This window comes from Mustela nivalis (assembly GCF_964662115.1).
Source record: "Mustela nivalis genome assembly, chromosome: 6".
Classification (NCBI taxonomy): Eukaryota; Metazoa; Chordata; class Mammalia; order Carnivora; family Mustelidae; genus Mustela; species Mustela nivalis.
Window position 1 is genome coordinate 16,406,798 of NC_139025.1, and position 22,911 is coordinate 16,429,708.

The 22,911-nt window shown below is 46.7% G+C and overlaps 1 protein-coding gene across 1 annotated transcript in view; it reads left to right on the forward strand.

The window, feature by feature from the left end:
• FLVCR2 (FLVCR choline and putative heme transporter 2) overlaps positions 1–22,532 on the forward strand; it is a 53,172-nt gene extending 30,640 nt beyond the window's left edge. Inside the window, exons 3-10 of the mRNA XM_082733617.1 lie at positions 138–278; positions 8,937–9,004; positions 10,823–10,926; positions 13,972–14,082; positions 15,187–15,292; positions 15,443–15,554; positions 16,145–16,200; positions 20,790–22,532. Of these exons, the coding sequence (XP_082589743.1) occupies positions 138–278; positions 8,937–9,004; positions 10,823–10,926; positions 13,972–14,082; positions 15,187–15,292; positions 15,443–15,554; positions 16,145–16,200; positions 20,790–20,867 (776 nt within the window). The 3' untranslated portion in view covers positions 20,868–22,532. The remainder of the gene's footprint in view (positions 1–137; positions 279–8,936; positions 9,005–10,822; positions 10,927–13,971; positions 14,083–15,186; positions 15,293–15,442; positions 15,555–16,144; positions 16,201–20,789) is intronic.
• The last annotated feature ends 379 nt before the right edge of the window (positions 22,533–22,911 follow it).

A 22,911-nucleotide genomic window follows, 5' to 3' on the forward strand; every position in this document is an offset into this window, starting at 1 on the left:
AAGGCAGTCGCCCAACCAGCTGAGCCACCCAGGCGCCCTCCTTTTTGAGTCTTAACCTTTTCTCTTGTCCACGTGTTAGCTCTGCAGGGGTGGGGCCATGGAGATTTGCAGTGATATCTCTGTTTCTTTCCTTTCAGTATTCAAGGAGAAGCCTAAACACCCCCCCAGCAGGGCACAATCTCTGAGCTATGCCTTGGCGTCCCCTGATGCATCGTACTTAAGTTCCATTGTCCGGGTCTTCAAAAACCTCAACTTTGTGCTGCTTATCATCACCTATGGTAATGTGCATGTGTGTCCAAGAGTGTGTTTAAATTGGTAAAGTAAGACCTGATGTCTTTCTCTTTCCAAATCCCTAGTGTGTATATAAAGCTATTGCTCAGGGCCAACCCAGAAAAGTCAGTTGTGCCTCAGGGCCTTTGCATGTTCTGTGAAGTTCACTTAGAAAAGCATTCCCTCCCAAGTCAAGTTGTCTTGACAAATGCCTGCTGATCCTTCAGGTCTTACCTAAGTATCAGTGCTATAAAGGTGACCTTTACCTGTTTTATTACGCTGTTCCTGGTGCATCTTAACACTTACATTTAAAAAGAAAATTCCAGGTCTCTTTTCCCCCTAGACTATGAACGTTCCAAGGGTAGGGATTTATGGCTTTTCATCTTTATAGTTCCTTAGCAGTGGCCAGCCTGGATTGGACACTCTAACAGTTATTTAGTGAATGAATGAATGAATGAATGAATGAATGCATATATGAGTCTTGCCACATAAACCGGTCCCAACCAATCCTCTATCATTTTGTAACACTAACTCCTTTTTTTACCTGAATACAAGACAGTATCCCTCTTTTAGTTCCCTTTTTTGCTTTTGGTAAGATACAGTTGAATATGCATTAAAATTCTTTAAAAGATTTTATTTTATTTATTTTAGAGAGGGGGAGAGAGAGAGAAAGAGAGAGAAAGTACATGAGTAGGGAGAAGAGCAGAGGGAGAGGGAGAGGGGAGCAAAACTCCCAGCTGAATGGCGAGCCCAACATGGAGCTTGATCCCATGACCCACAGGTCATGACCTAAGCTGAAACTAAGAGTCAGACACTCAACCAGCTGAGACACCCAGGTACCCTTACTAGTTAGTTTCTTAAAAATCAAGAGTCAACAGTTGTGTAACATGCTTAGTAACCATTAGAAGGAAAGAAACAAGGTTGGTTTGACATAATTTATGCTTAGTGAAACTCCAGTTGGCTTTAACCTTGTTTTTTTTTTTTTAATATAACAATAACATTTGCTATGTGCCAAGACTTCCCATGTATGATTTTATTTATTTAACTCTCATCATGCCCATGTGAGGACGGTACCATAGTTTTCCCTATTTAACAGAGGAGAAAACTTAAACTCAAGACAGGCTAAGTAACTAGCTCGAGAAGACACAGCTTTGCATTGGCAGAGGCAGAATTCAAATATAGGTTTATCTAACTCCAGAGCCTACACAATTAGTGCCTATACCCCTTTTTGAATTATGCCAGAGTTTCATGTTAGGCTTATTATCATGCTCTTTATCTAAATTAGAGTGTTTATCTGCGGAGGCACGAAAAGGTAGTATCACACACAGGAGAGTGGCATGCCTATTTTTTAGGCACTCACAAAAATAAGTGATCTCTTACCTGGAAAAGTGTTGGATGAACAGATTAGTCTTCAAGGTCTCAGGTCTCCATTTCTCATTCTTTCCAGCTTTTCCGTTCTGAGAATGTCTCTGCCTTCACCCATAATATACAGACAGACTTTCCAATACTTAAGATGTCCAATTAAAGACGTTATGTGAGTTGTCCATAAGTAGGAGACACTCATGTGTAGATGGGACCAATCACTTAGTGGGGATATTTGGAGTATATCAGGCCATATAGATGGATAGTAAAGCCACATGACCTTTGGGATCCCTTTCAGATTCAGGATTGCATGGCTCCAAGAACTTTTACTTTTCCTTGAGTTAAATATCTCAAGTGCATTGACTTTTGAACACCATAAATCTTTTTTTTAAAATTTTTTATTTTTTATAAACATATATTTTTATCCCCAGGGGTACAGGTCTGTGAATCGCCAGGTTTACACACTTCACAGCACTCACCAAAGCACATACCCTCCCCAATGTCCATAACCCCACCCCCCTTCTCCTAACCCCCCTCCCCCCAGCAACCCTCAGTTTGTTTTGTGAGATTAAGAGTCACTTCTGTTTTTGTCTCCCTCCCAATCCCATCTTGTTTCATTGATTCTTCTCCTACCCACTTAAGCCCCCATGTTGCATCACCACTTCCTCATATCAGGGGAACACATAAATCTTATTGCATCTGACATCAGGGTATTTTAGCCTACCTTGGCATTCTAGAGCAGATGAGTGCTTAATAAATTTTTTTAATGGGTGAGAATAATGATAGTGGTGATAAGTGGGCGATGATCCCAGTGTATAGGCAGGGAAGCAAAGCAACTCTTCCTCTTATTCATGGCTGGTTGCTTATATGGTCTTTAATTTGGCAGCATTGTTTTAATACTGCACTTCTGCACATTCATCTATTTTGTTAAATGATAACACAGGAAATAGGGAAGCACTTCTGGAATGGTGGAGTGAGGACCTTGGATAATCTGTTCTTCCATAAAGCAACAAGTGCACTGGATTAAAAACATTGTCAAAATCAAATTTCCAGAACTCTTAAACAAAGGTTTGCAACAATCCAAGGGACATTTATTCAAGGGAAAAAAAATGACTGAATAACAACAGAAACAGTGAGCTTTGTGTTTTAACTTGCCCTATTCCAATCCGCCTCTCCCAGTCTCTGTGGTAGCCTTGACAACCAGCAGCCTAGCAGCCATGGTAGTTGGGAGAACCAGCAGCCTCACAGCCACTTGGTGGGGCAAAAACAATTCTGGAGCTCCCCCCAAAAACCCTGTTCCTAGGTCATTATATGATATCTGACAGTTCCCTAGAAGAGCCCCATTCAGAGGACTTGCTTTTATTTAACCTGACTCAGAGCTTGCTCTATGGGAAAAGCACTATTTCCAGGGCATTTGTTGAAAATCATCACTGTTTAGTATCATAGCTGCCTAAGGTAGTAATAACCAGTTTAGGAAACAGGAAGCTGGCCCAAATTCTTGAAACAAAAATCTAGAGAATGAGATGGTCATAGGAGCTTTGAAAAGCTCTCACATATTCTTAGGAATTTAAATAGAAGTCCACATACATATGAGCCCTAAACTCTCACCTCTGGCTGATCTTGAGGCTCTGGGCAAGGAGGAAGTGAAGGCTAAGGCAGGATTTACACCTGCCTGCTGGAGCATTGAAGGAGAGCCTCAGACCTCATACAGAGGAGGTCCTTGGCAAAGGTGGAGACTTAATGGTTTAAGGTATTTAAGGAAATTTCTTTCTAATCATTACCTCACCACTAAACTGATGTAGCAGAAATTTCAGCAGCTGCACATGACAAAGAATACAAACTTTAAAAAATTAGTCCAGGAAAGTCATCAAGCAAACAGCAGCAACAGCAACAAATCCCAGGGAGGGATGAGAATCTCATTTCCAGAGCTGACATGGTATTCAAAGTGTCCAGCTTTATCAAAAGATTATGAGACATGCAAAGAAATTAGAAAGAATGACACAAGGGGAAAAAAGCACTTAATAGAAACTGTTCCTAAGGAAGCCCAGATGTTGGACATAATAAAGATTATAAATCAACAATATAAATAGTGTTCAAAGAACTAAAGAAACCATGCCTAAAGAATGAAAAAAAAAAGGTGGAGAATAAAGTTTTACCAAATAGAGGATATCGATAAAGACAGGAATGAAAAAGAACCAAATAGAAATTCTGGAATTGAAAGTACACTAACTAAAATGAAAAACTCACTGGAGGGCTCAAAATCAGATATGAGCTGGCAGCAGAAAGAATCATTGAACTTGAAGATAGGTCACATGAAATTATCCTGTCTGAGGAACAGAAAAAATAAAGAAGAAAAATGAGCAGAACCTCGAGACCTGTGGGAAACGATCATGCAAACCAACATACACATAATGGGAGTCCTAGAAGGTGAGGAGAGAAAAGGCGAAAGTTAATTGTCATTTAAATTGGGATAGTGCTACCCAGAAAAACAATTTGCTTCTGATTCTCTAGGAGCATTTGAGTCCATTGCAGAGATAGAATTTAATAACTTTTTTTTTTTTTTTTTTTCCATCAAAGGTCTGGGGTTATTCCAGTGAGAGAGAGTTAAACTAATCTGGATGTTTGCATATATTTAATTATAGTTAGAAAACTGCAAGCCTTTTTCCATGATAGATAATTGGACTTGGTGACTAAACTTTGGACCAACAAGGAAACGATTTTTAGGCTTAATAACAGATTCGGAAAGAATTTTATTGAGCTATTACTGTGTGTCAGACCCTCTGTTAAGTGCTTTACATAGATCATCACATTTAATCTTCAAAACAATCCCATGACATCGGTTCTCAACTCCATTCCATTTTATATTGAGGACGCTGAGGCTCCATTTAGTTCCTTGCCCACAACTGGACAGCTAGCAAGCAACAGATCTTGGATTTAAACTTCTGTCTGACTGATGCCGAAGCCTATCTTCCTCACCACCGTGCCATTTTTGTGTCCTTATGGAGAAAGGAACATCTAGAGACAAAGCCAAGCTCTTTTAGCCTCACTTGTCTCAGTGGTCCTTGGGTTTACCTCGGGGAGGTATTTCCTTCTTCAGGTTCAATCCTGTAAGCCAGCTGCCTAGGAGTTGCCTTCTCCTAAGATGCAGATCTAGAGTTCTGGGGTTTTCGAAGCAGGATCAACTTATATTGACCAGCCATCTTTGGGATTTGGAAATGATGGGGTTTTGACTTTAGCATCTTTCTAAGGCTTAGAGGTCATGTAAAGGCAGTGTTTGGGACTCAGTCCACCTAAGAATCACTGCTCTCCTCCAAATTAAATCTTTGCTCCAAATTACAAACAAAACAAAACCCTCTATAAATTCACCTAGATGTTTTGAAGCTCTCCCGAGTGTCCCACCACCTCTCCTGTAGTTTCAGATTGGGCTTTGAAAAGGGAAATGGTTCATATTTTTATATTGTACGTATGATGTTCATATTTTCCTCTGAATTACATGCACTTAAGAGCATGTGGCTTGAATCAAGCCGATGATAGCATTTCATGGGCATGTTTGCTGGACGTGGGTGAACATGTCTTGGGATAAGAGCCTTGAATGCTGGAATGGTGAATTCAGAGTTGGCATGTATGGAATGAGTTTTAATGTCTGCTCTGCCAAATTACTCAATGTACCTCCTTCACCCATCCTGTGCCCATGAAATAAAAATCTCTGAAAATACGAATCAATTTTGGTTCCCACTGGAGTGCTCTGAAGGGAAATGAGAGCTTCTAAAGCAGTTGCATGAATCCACATTGCTGTTGTGTTGGTGAACTTGATTTCCTACATTCTTTCACTGGTCTGAACTGCATTTCACCAGGTAAGGAATAGCTCCCACATAGCTGGTGGGATCGCCAGTACTGTCTTTCTAGTGGCTTTCCAAGTCTTCCCCAAGCTGCTGAGTCTGCTGCCCAGAGTAGAGCCTGGTGAGGGCTTTGGAGGAATTTCAGGGGGCTTTTTCTTGTAGGCTTCTGGTCATACCCTTAGAGATACATTTGAGAGATATAATAAAGGCTGTCCAACTAAATTGAATGTCAGGTAAACAGCACATTCTTTTCAGCATAAACATGTCCCATGGAGTATTAGGGGCATATTTATGCTGAAAAAGTATTACCTGAATTTCAAATTATAACTGGATGTGTTGTTTTTGTTTTGTTTTGTTTTCTAAATCTGGCAGCCCAGCTTAGAGAGGAGGGGGCAGAGATGGGTTTTGTGTTTGATATTCCTGAAATCACAGGAATAAAAAAAATGCCTTTTCCTCCAGTAAAATACCACCCCCAATGCCCTTCTCCAGGTTTGGCAATGCAGGAAGACCCAGGGCTGGAACCATATTCTCTACAGGTCTGCCAGAGTCTAGGGGCCCAGTGGATCTTAGGATTTGTATCAGCAGAGTTGGGCAGTGGTGTGGCATAAGAGAATAACCTTTCCTAGGCTACCTTCTCCTTGAGTCCCTAGGCCTTGCTTTCACATGATCCCCTCTTCTGCCCTATCATCAATGGCACAACAATTGCCACATTGAAAAAAATCATTGAAAAGGCTTCTCTTCTAAAGAATGTCCTCAAAGGGAACACTATTCCATGTTGTCCCCCAGCCTTGCCTTCTGAATAATCTTCCAGTGCTGGACATCCAAACTCACAGCCCAGCACAGGAAGATTATCACCTTCCCTTGGGGCTTTCAAGGGCTTTACTACTGCCCACTCCCCTATGGGTTTAGGGAGGCTGATTGTGCTTCCTCTCAGATCCTACTTGAGAGTAGGCATAATATCCTTCTTGTGATTCCCTGGAGCTTTGATGAGGTGAGGCTGGCCCTTTAAAACGAGGGTTTACTACAAGTCCAGGAAGGGCCCAAGGGAAATGAACACAGAGTATCCAGAGCCCAGAGATAGAATCTGGGATCAGTGTTTCCCAAGCTTGCCTGATGACAGAATCGCCTCAGGTGCTTGGTTGAGTGTGTGCCTGAATTTCCCTGCCTTTCTTCTAGAAACTCAGTTTCAGAAAGTCTGGACGAGGGCCTGGGAATCTGCTCTTAAAAGGCATTCCAGGTGATTCTGGCTTGCAGCAGCATTGAGCAGCTCTAATGTAGGGTCATTCTCATGGTCTTGAAGCCCCTTCTCATACCATTTGCCGCCATGTTAACCTGGGAGCCTGGGCCTAGTCTTGGACCTTCCGGATTCCCAAGGTCATTTACTTATGAACTCTGCTGAGTCTAAGAAATGGCTAGGGGGGGGGGTTGTTGTTGTTGTTAAGTGGGCTCTACACCCAGCATGGAGCCCAGTGTATGGCTTGAACTCAGGACCTTCAGATCAAGACCTGAGCTGAGATCAAGTCAGATACTTCACCGACTTAGCTACCTGGGCACCCCTATTGTTGTTATTATTGTTGTTATTTTAGATTTTACTTATTTATTTAATTTTTAAAAAGATTTTATTTATTTATTTGATAGACAGATCACAAGCAGGCAGAGAGAGAGGGGGGAAGCAGGCTCCCTGCTGAGCAGAGAGCCCAATGCAGGACTCGATCCCAGGACCCTGGGATCAGGACTTGAGCTGAAGGCAGAGGCTTAGCCCACTGAGCCACCCAGGAGCCCCTTACTTATTTATTTAAGATAGAGACAGAGAGAGAGTATGTGAGTGAGCAATGGGGGAGGGGCGAGAAGGAGAGGGACAGGAGCAAGGGGACTGAGCATGGAGCCCAAGCACAGGGCTCCATCTCATGACCCAGAGATAGTAACCTGAGCCAAATTCATGATTCTGATGCTCAACTTGACTGAGCCACCCAGGTGCCTGTTGTTATTTTTAAATTACAGATTCTTAGCTCTATTTTAGGAAAATCAGATTTAGTAGATCCAGGGTGAGGCCCAGGAATCTGCATTTTTAAACTCTTCTGCACTTAACTTGGTGTCTCATTCCTCTGGGAACCTGATAAAGGGAGTCAGTGAACTGCATTGAGGCAACATCACATATGATAAAAATGACCTCAGTGTTAAAAATGACTGTCTGGATTGGGGGACCTTTTCATATCTGCTAGGAGGCCATTCTTTGTGCTTCTCTGAGTATGCTGACTCTTTTAGCTGGCCTGTCCTCTCTGGGGCCCTAAAGCTATGCCTCTGGAGATGCCACCAGCAATAGTGGCTCCTGCGAGGTGATAAACCAGGACGGCTGCCATGCCCATATTTCCCTGCGCCTGTGCCATCACTGTGAGGCCAAAGAGGATGGGTTCTGGGTGGCTCCGTGATCTGGGCTTCGTGGAAGAGGAATCCCTGAGGCTGCCCTGCTCGTGAGCTGTGTCCTGTTACTTAGAGTCTTCTAGGGCATCTAATGTCAAGTGTACCAGTGATGGTCTTGTGAGCCTCAAAATTAGTTAAAATTAAGAACCCTGGTGAGCATTATAAAATGACTTTCTGTATTTGTTTTAAAACTGGGTGCATTTTCCTCATCTATAAAATGGGGATGATAATATTAATTACCTTGCTATAAGGATTGTAAGATACCTAAACGGTATCTAGTACATAAAAATGTGCTACTGCCACCTTCCTCCCCACCCTCCTCCCCACTCTCCTCCTCACCTTCCTCCCCACCCTCTTCCTCACTGTCCTCCTCGCCATCCTCCTCACCACCGTCATCATCATTATCATCATCGCCGTTGGGTCAGTTTCAGTCTCATTAAAGCTACTACAGCTTTGCACAAATGGCCTCATGGATTCTTATCGTGTATTCTGGTGTTCCTTTTATCCGTTGGATGAATTGATGAGTTAGGAGAGTCAGCTCAATGCTCTTTAGGGTGCTTTCTGGTTTCAGATATGAGATTTTGTGTGACATTGAGCCAAAAAGAAAGCTGAATGGGGACAGAAAAGAGAAACCACCCACAGAAGGAGTGGTGTCACGGGTCAGAGGCCTGGAGCAATCTGGAGCGGGGACAGGTCATCAGGAGGAGATGGAAGGTGTCCAGTGGTTCTGCTGACCCTGAAGGTCAATAGGTCAATGCTTGAGAGGAATGTAGACGGTTCTGACCTGGGAATAATGTTTCTAGCGCCTGTGTTTCCAGGGCAGGGTTAAAGGGATCTGCAGGCAGTGGTGTGGGCTGAGAAATGGTTGAAATAGTTACTTTGGGTTGTTTTGGAGTCTTGAGTAGCCTCCTACTTTCTGGGGACACCACTCATAATGGCAGTGAAGCTGAGGACTTCTGACCTCCCTACCTGCCAGGGGGAGATGGTAGCAATGGTCCAGCATAAGGCTGCCCCTAATGCAGTGTGTCTCCCTCCTTCTTTCAGGTCTCAATGCTGGTGCTTTTTATGCCTTGTCCACGCTGCTGAATCGCATGGTGATCTTGCACTACCCGGTAAGGTAGTCCCTTGAGCACGCTGAAGAGAGTGAGAGCTCTGTCCATCCCGGCAGGAGCTGGGGCAGTGGTTAACTCTAGTCCCCCTTAGACCCTGCCCTTGCCATTCCAGACAGTGTCGTATGGTGCTGTGCTTATGGGATTTGGAGGGAGACGGCCCTGGTTCTCAGCCCTACCTCTAAATTGTATGACAGGCTGTTTAGCCTCTCATTCTCCTTTCTGCAAAAGAAACAATTCCTTATTGAAAGATTATTTTTTAGCGTTAGAAACTAATACTATGTATGTGTGCCCATATGTATATATTCATATGTTCTATGTATGTAAAGCACATAGCATGGCGCCTAGCTGTACAGTAGGTAAACCTACAGACATACAGATCATGTATGAAAGATTTAATTTGTAAAATAGGGGTTTAATAGAGTTTAATTTTGAATGCTTGATTGCTCAACTGGAAGCATTTCTTCTTCTTTTTTGTTTTTCTTTTAAAAGATTTTATCTATTTGTCGAAGAGAGAAGAGGAAGAGTACACATAAGCAGGGAGAGGGGCAGAGGCAGAGGGAGAAGCAGGCTTCCCGCTGAGCAAGGAGCCAGACTATGGGACTCCATCCCAGGACCCTGGAATCACGCTCTGAGCCAAAGGCAGAAACTTAACTGACTGAGCCACCCAGGCATCCCTGAAAGCATTTCTTAAATGTTTTTGGAACCAGCAAGGGCTGGATTCTAGGAGTGGGATACTGTGTGTCCTGGAGTCAGGAATCCCAGGTCCAACCCCCTTTTGAAAGGAGAGGGGTCTTAAGGTACCTGGGTGGCTCAGTGGGTTAAGCTTCTGCCTTCAGCTCAGTTCATGATCTCAGGGTCCTGGGATCAAGCCCTGCATCAGGCTCTCTGCTCAGTGGGGAGCCTGCTTCCCCCTCTCTCTCTTCTTGCCTCTCTGCTTACTTTTGATCTCTCTCTGTCAAATAAATAAATAAAATCTTTTAAAAAAGGACAGGGTTTTCACACTTGCAGAGGTGGTAGGCCACTGTGGCTAACGTGTTCCTATTTTGGAGTTTGACAGGTCTGAGTTCAGATCCTAGCTCTGTTCTTAATAAATGCCTCATGACTTCCTGCTAGCAGGTTCATCTCACTGTGCCTTGTTTTTTGTTTTTGTTTTTTTTTTTTTTTTTTTCCCATATATAAAGCGCAGACTATTGGTTTCTAACCTCACAGTGGGGAATTTTGAGAAGTAAACAAGATTATATAACTGTCATCTTCCTATTCTTTTTGGCACTAATAGCTCAAAAATAATTAAATAAAAAACAACAACTAAGCACAAAATATTTGGATATATGTATTTCGGTCTCCCTGTTTGTGAAATGGGGATAATGACAAATAAGATAAAAGGGCTGCCGTAAAGATTAAATTTAAAAAGATTTACTTCAGGGACGCCTGGGTGGCTCAGTTGGTTAAGCAGCTGCCTTCGGCTCAGGTCATGATCCCAGCGTCCTGGGATCGAGTCCCACATCAGGCTCCTTGCTCCGCAGGGAGCCTGCTTCTTCCTCTGACTCTGCCTTCCATTCTGTCTGCCTGTGCTCGCTCTCGCTTGCTCTCTCTCTGACAAATAAATAAATAAAATCTTAAAAAAAAAAAAAAAAAAAAAAGATCTACTTCAGAGTGGCTCTGGGACAGTTCGGTCACCTTGCCCTGGTATGTTCAGAGAATCAGCTCAAATGGAGCCTGAGTTACTTGCCTTTCTTTCCCCTGTCACCTCCTGCTGACTGTGCTCTGTCTGGTGTCTTGTCCCATTCCTGGGTGATCACGGGGCTGTGGTTTTCCCAGGGGGAAGAAGTGAATGCTGGAAGAATTGGCCTGACCATCGTCATTGCAGGAATGCTTGGGGCCGTGATCTCAGGCATCTGGCTGGATAGGTCCAAAACCTACAAGTAAGTGTCCTCCTCTTGGACTGACAGTTGGGGACCCTTATTTTGAAATGACACATTCCTCAGCAGTTTGGCTCCAGAGGGTTGAGTGTGAGAGTTGGGGGGTCTCAGGGGTCGAGCGGTTCACATTTATCTTCTCTAAGCCTCAGTTTCTCTATTTATTAAATGAGGGAAATAGTACCCATTCCGTGGGGGATCTGATAAGATCAGAGACAGAGAATGTGAGGCCTAGCCCAGTATTCTTTCCCCATCCCCCCATGTAGTTTGAGAAAGGGGCAGATGAGGGAGAAATGAAAACAAAGGTAGAAAAATGCCAGCGGTTGCAAAGTTAATGGAAACCCCAAAGAGTGGCGATGAGGAAGTGAGGCCCTACCCCGTTCGCCTGGCTGCCAGGGGTTAAGCAAGGTGGATGGGCTTTTTCTGGATTACACCGTATCATCTTGCTACTGCTTATACATCCTTCGTAAATACCGCGATGGTCTTGGGGCCTGAATGCCCAGTGTGTTTCCAGGAGCCCTGAGCAGACTTTCTAAGATTTTAGTGTATGCCAGGCTCACCCAAGATGCTTATTAAAAATAGATTCCTGGGCCCCATCCTCATGGCTGCCAGGTCAGTGGGGGAAACCGCCTTTGTAAAAAGCAGCTCACCCAGTGCCTCAAGCCAAATAGCCAGGCTTAGAGGAAAGGCTCTGGAGAATGGAGACCCGACACCCTTCCCTTTTTGTTGCTCCTTTCCAGTGCTGTGTATACACTAGGTGCTCGATTAATGCAGGTCAGCTGGGGAGCTGTCGGGGTTGTCCTACCCTAGGGCAGGGTGGCTGGTTTGTCGAGGCCCCCAAAGCGCCCAGTGTCTGGAGGCGACAGACAGTGGCAGACCTGTTCTCTGTCACACAAACCCGCTTCTGTGAGGCTCTGGTCAGACCAGGTCTGACTCTAGCTGCCCCAGACAAAGGGCAGTTGAGGTCATTCCTGGGGATGTGGCCGCCTGGCTGAATGCGACGCGGAGCCTGGCTTGGCTTAATGACTGCTGGGGAGGTTGGCTGCCGTCTCGTCTCTGCCATCTGTCAGTGGCTTGCTTCAGCCCGGCCCGAGGGCAGTGAGGACTGGCTACGCCCCAAAACCAGTGAACAGCAGTGTCCCTCTTCCTGGGGCTCGATCTGTGGCAGGAGAAGGAAGGGATTGGAACAGTGGTGGGGCTGGGATGTGCAGCCAGATGACTGAGAAGAACTAGAAAATACAGGGAAAGGGCTGAGGTCACACTTGAGGATGTAGACACCACTGTTTGCTAGTGTCCCTGATGTCCAGCTTCTGCCATCAGTGTGAGATCCTCTTCACCCTGTGCTATGACCCAGGCAGAGAAAGATGCTCTGTGATTGGGGCATTTCAGTGCCCCATTCTCTTCTCCCTGAGGTTCCCAGATTTGACCTGTTTGACATGGTGCCTCCAAAATTGGGGGGGGGGGTCACATCCTGTTATTTGAGGCTGGGACTACTTACAGTTTTTCTAAATGGGTCAGTGGTTTAAAACGAAGCTGTAGTTAAGCAAACTTGGTAAGAGGGGAGCTTGTATGGCCGGCAGAAGAAATGGGTGTCCATGAGGTTGTCTGCTGTGGGGTGGGTGGGACCAGACGCAGGTGCAGGGTGGAGAAATGTGGATGCCCTCTGTCCTCCACAGCTGCTTTGAAGCCCTGAGTGGAAGGGGCATCCTTTGCAGCCTCTGGCCTTGAGCTTTTCCAAAGAGGCAACCATGTAGTGTGTCTAAGTGTGTTAATGTATCAGGTCCTGAGTCAAGCAGTAGAAAGAGCAGCATACGTTTCAGATCCCAGGGCTGGGTCCAAATCCCAGCTCTGCATTTACTCAGTGGGTGACTCTGAATTAACCTAAGGGGTCTGTGCCTCAGTTTCCTCATTTGCAAAATTAGGGGTAGTCATACGTTTCTTGTGGGGCTTTTGTCAGGCTCGAGTGAGACAATAAATGCACATGAAGCACTTAACAGAATTTCTGGCATCCAATAAATGCGGGATTAGTTTGATATAACCAAAGTATACATCTACTGACACCCCCACTGTGTTTCTGGTTTCAGGGGGGATGAGTGAGGGTTTTTGGCTTTCAGTGTCTGAGTGCTCATTTCGTGGGAAGGTGGGCAGGGGGGATGGCGGAGCCCGCAGCCTGCCATTAGTAGGGCAGGGGGAGGAACATAGGTCCGGTGGCAGGGGTGGGGCTGCGGCAGAGTCACGAGTGGGCAATGTGGGAGGAGAAATGTAGGGAGGGGTGCACGCAGGGCGAACCTCCGACAGGAAGCAGCAGACGGCTGATGGTCCTTCTGAGAGGACTGGCAAAGGGGCATGTCATGGGGAGTGGGCAGAGCTTTCCCACTTGGGCTTTGGACTCGAGCACTTAGTTCAGGACTGGAGAATGTTCTTGCTTAGCTTCTGCTGTCTGGAGCAGAGCAGTTCGGGTTTGGTGAAAAATCTGCACTGCCCCGCGCCATTGGCAGGAAGAAGTTCCAGATGACAGAGAATCTAAAAACTCATCTCACTGCCCACCACGGCCATGGGGTCTTGGGGCAAAGCAGACCAGCAGGAGGAGGTGGCTTCTGAGCTAGTCCCGCACGCCACTGCTGCCTGACTGGAGCTGATGTTTGTTCTGTGGTTTTGTTTTGTTTTTTTTTATTTTTGTTTGTTTGTTTTTTGGTGGAGGACAAGGAAAGGAGAGGGTTGTGTCCTTCTTGCTTGGGGTGTAGCATGATATTGTTGAGAGGGTTCTGTGGGAGTTAAACACACACATGTAACAAGAGGGCCTCATCCTCTCCTGGGCTTCCCCTTTATAGCACTGGCCACAGTGTATTTAAATAACTACTTGTGTGATCATTGGTTCAGTGTCCATCAACTTTATGGCCAGAAAGTTCTGTGAGAACTGATGTCCCAGTACACAGCAGAGGGCTTAACACATAGCAGGTGCCCAAATGATACTTGTATAATGAATGAATGAATGAATGGTCCTGTTATAGTCAGAAGCCAGTGACTCAACTTCTTTGTCTCTGCTTTTAGAGAGACAACCCTGGTGGTCTACATCATGACGGTAGTGGGCATGGTGGTGTACACACTGACGTTGAACCTGGGATACCTGTGGGTAGTGTTCATCACCGCTGGCACAATGGGGTAAGTGTGACCTCTGACCTGTCTAGCAGGAAAGCGGCATCCTATGGCTCATAGTGCTGCCGCCTTCCTTGGAAGCAACACTCGTCCCTTTGTTGCCTTCTCATTGATCTCTGGAGATGTGGAAATCATGGCCAGAGGTCTTGTTTACTTGCAACACTTCAAAAGCCTGCCCGGAGCTTCCACGCCTTTGGGATGGAGTCTGTCCTTCACAGAACTCAGGGAGGCTAGGAAATGTTTAGAGTCTCTTGTAGCTCTGCCTGGGACAGTGGGGTGGACAGAAAAAGTGCACAGGGCTAGGAATCAGAAAGTCTGGGTCCTGGTCCTAGTTCCGCTGCTGACCTTTAGATGACAGGTGCATCACCAAACTGCCCTGAGCCTCAGTTTCCACATCTGTAAATGAAGATAAGAGTGGCCTATCTTGTAGGGTTGTTGCAAGAGAGAGAGAGAAATAAGTGTGAAAGTAGCCCAAAGTGTGGTACAGATGTAAGAAATTAGAGTTGAAACTTTCTGGACCTGTTGTATGAGAAAGCGCAGGAGACAGCACATCTTCCTTGGGGGTCTCTGCTTAGCTGCATATCCCCCTTATTTTCCTGTGGGCACTACATGAGTGTGTGTGTGAGAAAGAGGAAGTCAGAGACAGAGATACACAGACACTCAGTCCTTCTCAGCTGGTGAAACTCCAGAGGGAAAAAGGAGGACACTGAGATCCTCCTTCCAGGTCCCAGGGAGCAAGGAGATGCTGTTTAGTGTCCAGGGAGTTCCCACTGCCAGCACGGGGCCTGCAGACCGATGATGCAGAATTTCTCAACTGAGGGCTGAACACCGCAGGCATCCCCATCCCTTCTGCCAATGCGGACAGTAATTGATGGTTGGGCATAGAAGAAGCTGGGGACACCCAGGGGGCTCCTGAACATGAAGCCTCCATAGGAACTTCTTCCTGACCTGCAGGGGTATCTCTTTCCTTGGTCACCAGAGGGATGGCCTGGAATATCTTGGTGACCAGAAACAAAGCAGAAAAAGGAGTTCTAAGGAGGGCGAGGTGGGCTCCCTATCCTTCTTGTTCTTGAATTCTCCACTACCTTGTTTCTGTGATCTGGCCTTCAGCTTCTTCATGACGGGCTACCTCCCGCTGGGATTTGAGTTTGCTGTGGAGTTGACATACCCAGAATCGGAAGGCATATCGTCTGGCCTCCTGAATGTATCTGCCCAGGTAGGACTCTTATTTGGTGGTGGCCCCAAAACAGTGGCTCTTTTTTCCCTACTTGACTGGGCTGCTGCTGGCATTGTATCATGACGGCTCAGTGCTCCCATGGACTAGTTGGCCAGGCCCTTGTTTCCAGTCTCCTTTGTGTCTTTCCAGGTGTTCGGGATCATCTTCACCATCTCCCAGGGTCAAATTATTGACAACTACGGAACCATGCCTGGGAACATCTTTCTCTGTGTGTTCCTCACCCTTGGAGCAGCCCTCACTGGTGAGTTGGGGCCTTAAGACAAGATGGTGCTTAGGCCGCTCGTGAGCTTAGGCTGTTGGCGATTTGAGACCTCAGTGTTTTGATTGATCATACAGATCGGGGGTACACTTGCAGAGGGGCCGAGGGGAAGGCTTATTAAGAAATGTGTTTGAGGGGCAGTAGCATATTTTGGTGGAATGAGCCTAGAATTTGGTGCCAAAAGACCCTTGTTTGCATCCAAGACTGTGACACTGACCTCCATAGCTGTTTGACCTTGGGCAAGTGGACCAACTTCTGGAAGGCTCACTTTCTTAAACTATAAAATGGGGGTTGTTGTAAGGACTAGCGCAACATGTGCAAACTCCCTGGCAAATATAACGGGTATATAAATGAAGGCCTATGTCATCATTGGCTTCTGCCTGTCAGGCACATCAGTGATCCCCAGGCTCTGTCAAGCTGGTGGTGGGAACCTCCATCTCCCTGGGATATCTATAGGTCTGAGATACCTGTGACCCTTTGGAAAGTGAGGACTCCCTCTCTTGGGTGAACTTCATCGTTGGTCTCTTGTTAATTCTGTGTTTTGGTGTTCTTTCTCAATCTCTTGACCTCAGCGTTCATTAAGGCAGATCTCCGGAGGCAGAAAGCAAACAAAGAAACTCCCGAGAATGTGAGTATGTGGAAGCTTGCTGGGCTGAAAGCGGGGTCCCAGGCTTTGTTTGAGGCTGTGGCAGCATGGGGGGCCGGGGGGCTCCCACTCTGGGGGGCTCCTACTCTGGAGGCCATGAGATCAGCTCAACTCACATAAACATGGCGCCCAAGAGTTTCCTGGGTGAGTGTTCAGCATGGCTGTTGTGCTGCTCTTTCCTGGCCTCTTCTGCTTCCTTCCCTTCTCCTGGCCTCCCTCCTGTGGTCCCCAGGATATGTCACTGTTGTCACAGTCTGCTGAGCAGCAACCCCTCCTTGGATCCTGAGACAAGTCCCGAGACCCTGGCTCCACTGCTTTCACCCAGGGTTCAGTGGCTGGAGAGGAAAGGTGGGAGCCTACCTCGAATGTGGTGGTGGTGGACCCGAGGCAGTGGTTCTCCTTGCATGTTCCAGCCCCTTAGTGCAGTGGAGCTGGAGGGGCTGGCGCCAGTGCATTTCCAACAGGGCTCACAAAGGGCGAGTCAGGGAGTAGGCATTGATGGTGGTAGATGGGGGAGGACTAGGGGTATGATTTAGAACACAAGAGGGTATCCCATCTGCTTTAATCAGCTAGGGACTATTTCAGTCAAAATGTTAGGTATCAAATCAGCCAGGATGAAAGCAATTTCAAATGTGAGGAGGAAAAGTGGGATATTACTTAAAAAACAAACAAACCACCCCAAAACCCATTACAGAGATAATTAATACATGTTCTTTGTAGGAAAACTAAAAAAATACAGAAAAGTATATAAAATTTAAAAATCATCTGTAATATTATCACCTAGAGATGAAATGCTGTTTTTTTTTTTGCAATACTTACACGTCTGTATCTACATATAATATGTATGTATATCTATATTTGTTATATATATGGATATGTAAATTTTTTTTACATTTTGCTATTTTATTTATTATTATTATTATTATTTTTTTAATTCTTTAAAATTTTTTATAAACATATATTTTTATCCCCAGGGGTACAGGTCTGTGAATCGCCAGGTTTACGCACTTCACAGCACTCACCAAAGCACATATCCTCCCCAATGTCCATAACTCCACCCCGCTTCTCCCAACCCCCCTCCCCCCAGCAGCCCTCAGTTTGTTTTGTGAGATTAAGAGTCACTTATGGTTTGTCTCCCTCCCAATCCCATCTTGTTTCATTGATTCTTCTCCTACCCACTTAAGCCCCCATGTTGCATCACCACTTCCTCATATCAGGGAGATCATGTGATAGTTGTCTTTCTCTGCTTGACTTATTTCGCTAAGCATGATACACTCTAGTTCCATCCATGTTGTCACAAATGGCAAGATTTCATTTCTTTTGATGGCTGCATAGTATTCCATTGTGTATATATACCACATCTTCTTGATCCATTCATCTGTTGATGGACATCTAGGTTCTTTCCATAGTTTGGCTATTGTGGACATTGCTGCTATAAACATTCGGGTGCACGTGCCCCTTTGGATCACTACGTTTGTATCTTTAGGGTAAATACCCGGTAGTGCAATGGCTGGGTCATAGGGAGTTCTATTTTCAACATTTTGAGGAACCTCCATGCTGTTTTCCAGAGTGGTTGCACCAGCTTGCATTCCCGGATATGTAAATTTTTTTAAACAAAGATGGAATCTTCTGCTTTTTTACTTGTGAACACCTTATCAGGTCATTATAACATGCTTCTCATTTCTACACAGTGTTTCAATGAGTGCACATGGATAAACCATGATTTTTTTTTAAAAGATTTTATTTATTTATTTGACAGACAGAGATCACAAATTGGCAGAGAGACAGGCAGAGAGAGAGGGGGAAGAGGCTCCCTGCTGAGCAGAAAGCCCTATGCAGGGCTCGATCCCAGGACCCTGGGATCATGACCTCAGCCAAAAGCAGAGGCTTTAACCCACTGAGCCACCCAGGTGCCCCCAGGATAAACCATGACTAAACAGTCTTGCTGTCTGTGGACATTAAGGTTGCTCTCAATCATTGTTATAAACAATATCATGACTAAAGTCCTGGAAGCTGAACCTTTGTGCATGTTCCCAAGCACACTATTTACTTGAGAAATGGATCCGTGCTCACGCACATTTTTAAGATCTTGGTACATATTGCTGAACTGTTGTTGAGAAAGGTCCTATCAACACTATCAGAGTATATTGCTCTAGAAGTGTAGGAGTGCCAACACGGAGGCCTTATCATTTTGGAAAAGCTTGCCAGTTGGTGAGGCAAAAATGGTATCCGAAAGAGTATATTTAGTATTGTAAGGACATATGTGGGCAGATGGATGACAAGCTTTCATTGATTATTTGTCTTCTGATATCACACTCTGGAGTTGGTGGGCCTACCACTCTGGAGTTGGTAGCATGTGGAGGGCAGAGCCTAGCGCAGGAAACTCAGTGGGGAGACAGGGAAGGCCTTGGAGCTGAAATGCTGCTCTCTAGACTGGCGCGAGGACCCTGCCATGACCTCCATGAGGATGGGCTTTCACCTGGCCCCACTACAAGGAGGCATCAGGCTTTGAAATATAGAGCGAGCCTGGGAACAAGATGCCTATAATAAAACAGGAGAGATTTCTTGCGAGAAGGTTTCAATTTGGAATGTGACATCTTGTGTCAAGGGATAGGAGATTTTGCTGTTTACTTTGTAATCTGTGTTTGCGTTGGTAGATGTAGGCAAACAGGAAGAAAGAAAAGGTCACCTATAACCCTAATACCTGGAGATTACCTGGAGATGAACATTGCGGTCTGTCATTCAGGGTTGTTTTGTGGGAGTCTTCGGGAGCAGGTTGGGGTCCTAGCCTGCTTGTTTGCTTAACAATAGTTTGACAAACTTTCCACAGTTACATTCTACCACCTCGTATCTACGTGGATATATTTCCATTTCCTCTTGTTTAATATTTAGGTTATTGTGATTTTTCACTATTCTCATGGGTGTATCTTGGTGCACAGGGACCAGGTTTGTTAGTCAAGGTTGGAGCTGTTGGCTTGGTCATCTTCTGTATGGAGTATAGGAAATAGCACTGAGTAGAAGTAAGGAGACAAATCCGGGGACGGTACTCCAAAGTCTGTGTCCCTGGATAACTCACCATGTGCCTTTGAACCTCCCTTGCACCTGGGGAAGTCTATTGTTACGGGAAGGTCAGAATCATGGTGCACTGACACCCTGGGAAGGCAGGGCTGTCACAGAGCCTCCCTCCTCTGGAACCCACCATTATGTACCCCATGGCAGTCCGTGTAAGGGAGACCCGGCCATCGGCACACAAATTCATGCTGAAGACAGGGCACCCAACAGATGTGGCCAGAGCTGCTCTTTCTAATCAGTGAGATACACAGTTTTGGTTAAAAAAAAAAAAAAAAAAGAAAAGAAAGAAAGAACATCTAGCTTGGGGCTAATGGCTAATTGAGATGATGAGAATCTTGGTTTGGGTTTCCGTTTTTTTTCCAGTTGGTGGTTCTCTGCTAGAGACAGCGGCTGTACTTCTGCCCCCACTAATCTCTGTTTCTGGTTGTGATTTCAAAGTGCTGGCTTTGGCAGGGGCAGGAGTGCGTGGGCGTGCACGTGTGCGTGAGCGAGAGGCGAGAGGCTGCTTGATTGACGTAAGCAGGCGGCTGGTGGCCTGAATGGAAGCTACTCATGGCTGAGGCTGAGCTGCTGGCAAGAGAATGGGCAGGTTGGGTTTCTACAGCTGTTGCCCCAGCTGCGGACTAGGCCTGGGACAGTCCCTGGGGGAGAAGCACCATGTGTCCAGCTGGCACTGGGCCTGTAGATGTCCCTTGAGCTCTTGAGTGGTGATGGTGCAGTGCTGTGCCCGTGCCAGGGGCTTTCCCACCGACAGATGAGTGCTTGAGGTAAGAAGCAGGGCACAGCACATACCTAGGGACCGCAGAAGATCATTTCCAGGTCATACTTAATTCCAGACCCACCTGAACAAGTGTGAGCCACAGGACTCTGCTTATCCTGGGCCATCTTGCCCCAACAAAGTCAAAGCCAGACTGATCCAAAGTCGTCTTCCCTAGGTATAAGATATATATACATAATTTTAGCCACTGAGTTTATATCCTGCCTTTACAAAAATTCTCTCTTGCCTCCATTCCCTGCACACTATAATAATATTCCTCATGCTGGGGGCCACCTCCAAAGGAAGGTAGTCAGAATTTCTGCAGGGGTTGTAGAGCTGACACTTTGGAGAACTACTCAGTGGTCAGTCCAAGTGAGTTTTAGGCAGTCAGAATGGGGAGGGAGGGTGGGCTCTGCTTCTCTCGCAGGCCCCAGAGGGAGACTGAACCCTCCCTCGGAGGCACTCGGAGCAGGACCGTTTGTGGTGGCCATGGTGTCACAGAGAGCTGGCCTTTCTGGCTTTTCTTTGATGACACAGTGAGGGTGTGTGTGTGTTTAGAGAGCACACTAGCAGAGGCTGGGTGCTGCTTTTCTACTTCCCTTTGTTTGCTCCTGGGGCTGCTGAGGGGCCTCTGGCTCTTGGTTTTCCCACTGATGACATCCCTGACGGGCTGCTGTTTTAGCCAAGGGTGCAGTCCTTTTCCTCTTCACCCAAAGGGCTGCCTCCTTGTTGTGCCTTGCAGAAGCTCCCGGAGGAGGAGGAGGAGGAGGAGAGCAACACCAGCAAAGCACCCACCACTGTGTCTGAGGAGCAGCTCTGAGAGGAAAAGGTGGTGGCCACTCAGGGAACCAGACAGCACTCCCCACCTCTTCCATCAGCGCCTACCACTGGCACATAGGCCTTCGCCGCAGCAGCTTTTGGAGGGAACCGGCTGGCATACTGGGGGCTTGGACGGCAGGGCCTCTGCCATCTGGAACCCACTCAAGAGCTTGCATGGTCTAGCTGGGGAAGATGGCACCTTCCACTGGGTGCCCGCTCCATCCCCGCCCCCTTCGCAGGCTGTGGGAGCTGGTGCCGGAGAGACTGCTGGAGGGCCGTGGTGCCTCGTCTTCCCCCTTCCCCTCCAGCCCGCCAGGAGAGGGCCTGCAAAATTATCACGGAAAGAAAGCTTATTCAGGATATTAACTTTTTTTTTTTTTTTAAGAATCATAAGACCCTTAGAAGCCCAGTTCTAAGGAGAGGCGGCTGCTCCAGAGAGGGGGTAATTTGGGGGTCACCACATTGTGGCTAATGTTCTGTGGGAGAGAAAGCACCAGCAGAAAAACATCAGAACGAACCCATCAGGACTCGGCCTAGCTTCTCCTGCCTTAGGGAGGGTCTGTTTCCAGACCCTCTCCTAAGAGCTGATCAAACCCAACATCAATAAACTTGACAGAAACTTTGCTGCGACCGTGACCGTGCTGTGATCGTGAAGGAGAAGCCTGTCTGGGAGGGTGACCTGCCTCGCAGCCTGAGGCCGCTTGTGAAGGTCCAGCCTTTGGGAACTGTGGTAGCTAGATTTGGGGACAGGATGGTTCTTTTCTACAAGATCTCTGCCCAGGGACTTCTTTGTGTGTGTGTGTTGTCGTCACCGCCGATGCCTTGAGAAACTGTCGTCGGCCCGAGTGCTTCCTTTCTCTGAAGGGAGGGGAAATCCCAGCCACCTTCCTGTAATCTTTCCTGAAAACTTTGTTTCATGTCCACCCTGAGGAATCCACAGCTTCGGAGAGAGGAGAGGAAAGGGGCAGAAGGAAAAGGAATTGAGTTGGCTTGAGTTAAGTGCCTTCTGCCTCCGAAGGGGATTGTATTCGCACACCCAAACCCTCTCACTGTCCCCTTCCGGCAATCACCTTTTAACAGATGTTGTGAATGTGTGAAACCCCTTTTTTTTTCTTTCTCAAGGGATTCCCTTTAAACCAACTCAGGGTGACCTCCTCGCCTGCCCAGCCTGCTGTCCAGCTCTCCTCATGGGCTGGGGTAGTGTCCCCCGAAAGTAAGACATTTGAATCATTTCTCCTGTGCTGAGCAGCTGTGATCATGTCCATGGTGCTGCTGGGCTGTGGCCACTGCCCAGTCTGGGCATCTGGGGGCAGCCTGGGTTGGCAGGGGGGCTGCTGCCTGAGGGGAGCTGTGTGCGTGTTTGTGTTTGTGTATACAGGCATTCCAGATGTGTTGTATGTAAGAGAAGTTCACACTTCTGCTGGGGGAGGGTTGGGGGGTAGAAGACAGGTGGAGAGGAAGCACATCTTGCTTTTTGATAAGGAGAAATGTGTTTACTCTCCAGCTCCTTAAAACTTTTTAACAAAACGTTTACCAGATTGGTCATTCCTTTATTTTAAAAGCGTGATTTGTATTTTCTACTTGTAATGCCAGATGTTTTAAGACAATAAAAGATTCTCCAAGTGGCCTGCCATGTCATTAGACGGGGCAGAGGTGTCTTTGGGTAGCCAAGAGTCCAGCTCATTTGTGGGGCCTGGGCCCATGGGACGGAATGGGAGGGGCCTGGGGCTAGAGAAGCAGTTCCCAGAGCCCACTGCAGAGGTGGATCCTCTGTTCACACAGATGTGACCCTCCCCAAGGCCTACTGTTTCAAGACAAGGCTGGAAGACTGAATGTGTGCCTATGCGGTGCCTTGTATCTCACTGGCCTACACATGACCCTGCCTGCCTTCTGGGCTGTGTACACATGTGGATGGTCCACACACGGGGGTGCTGCTCAGAGCCCACTGTTGTTTCTGGCTCTGCCTCAAAGTGTGGCCGAAGTGTTTGCTGTTGTGACTGCACCATCCGGCCCTGGCCAGAGTCCATGCTTTTGGCCTCTGCTGT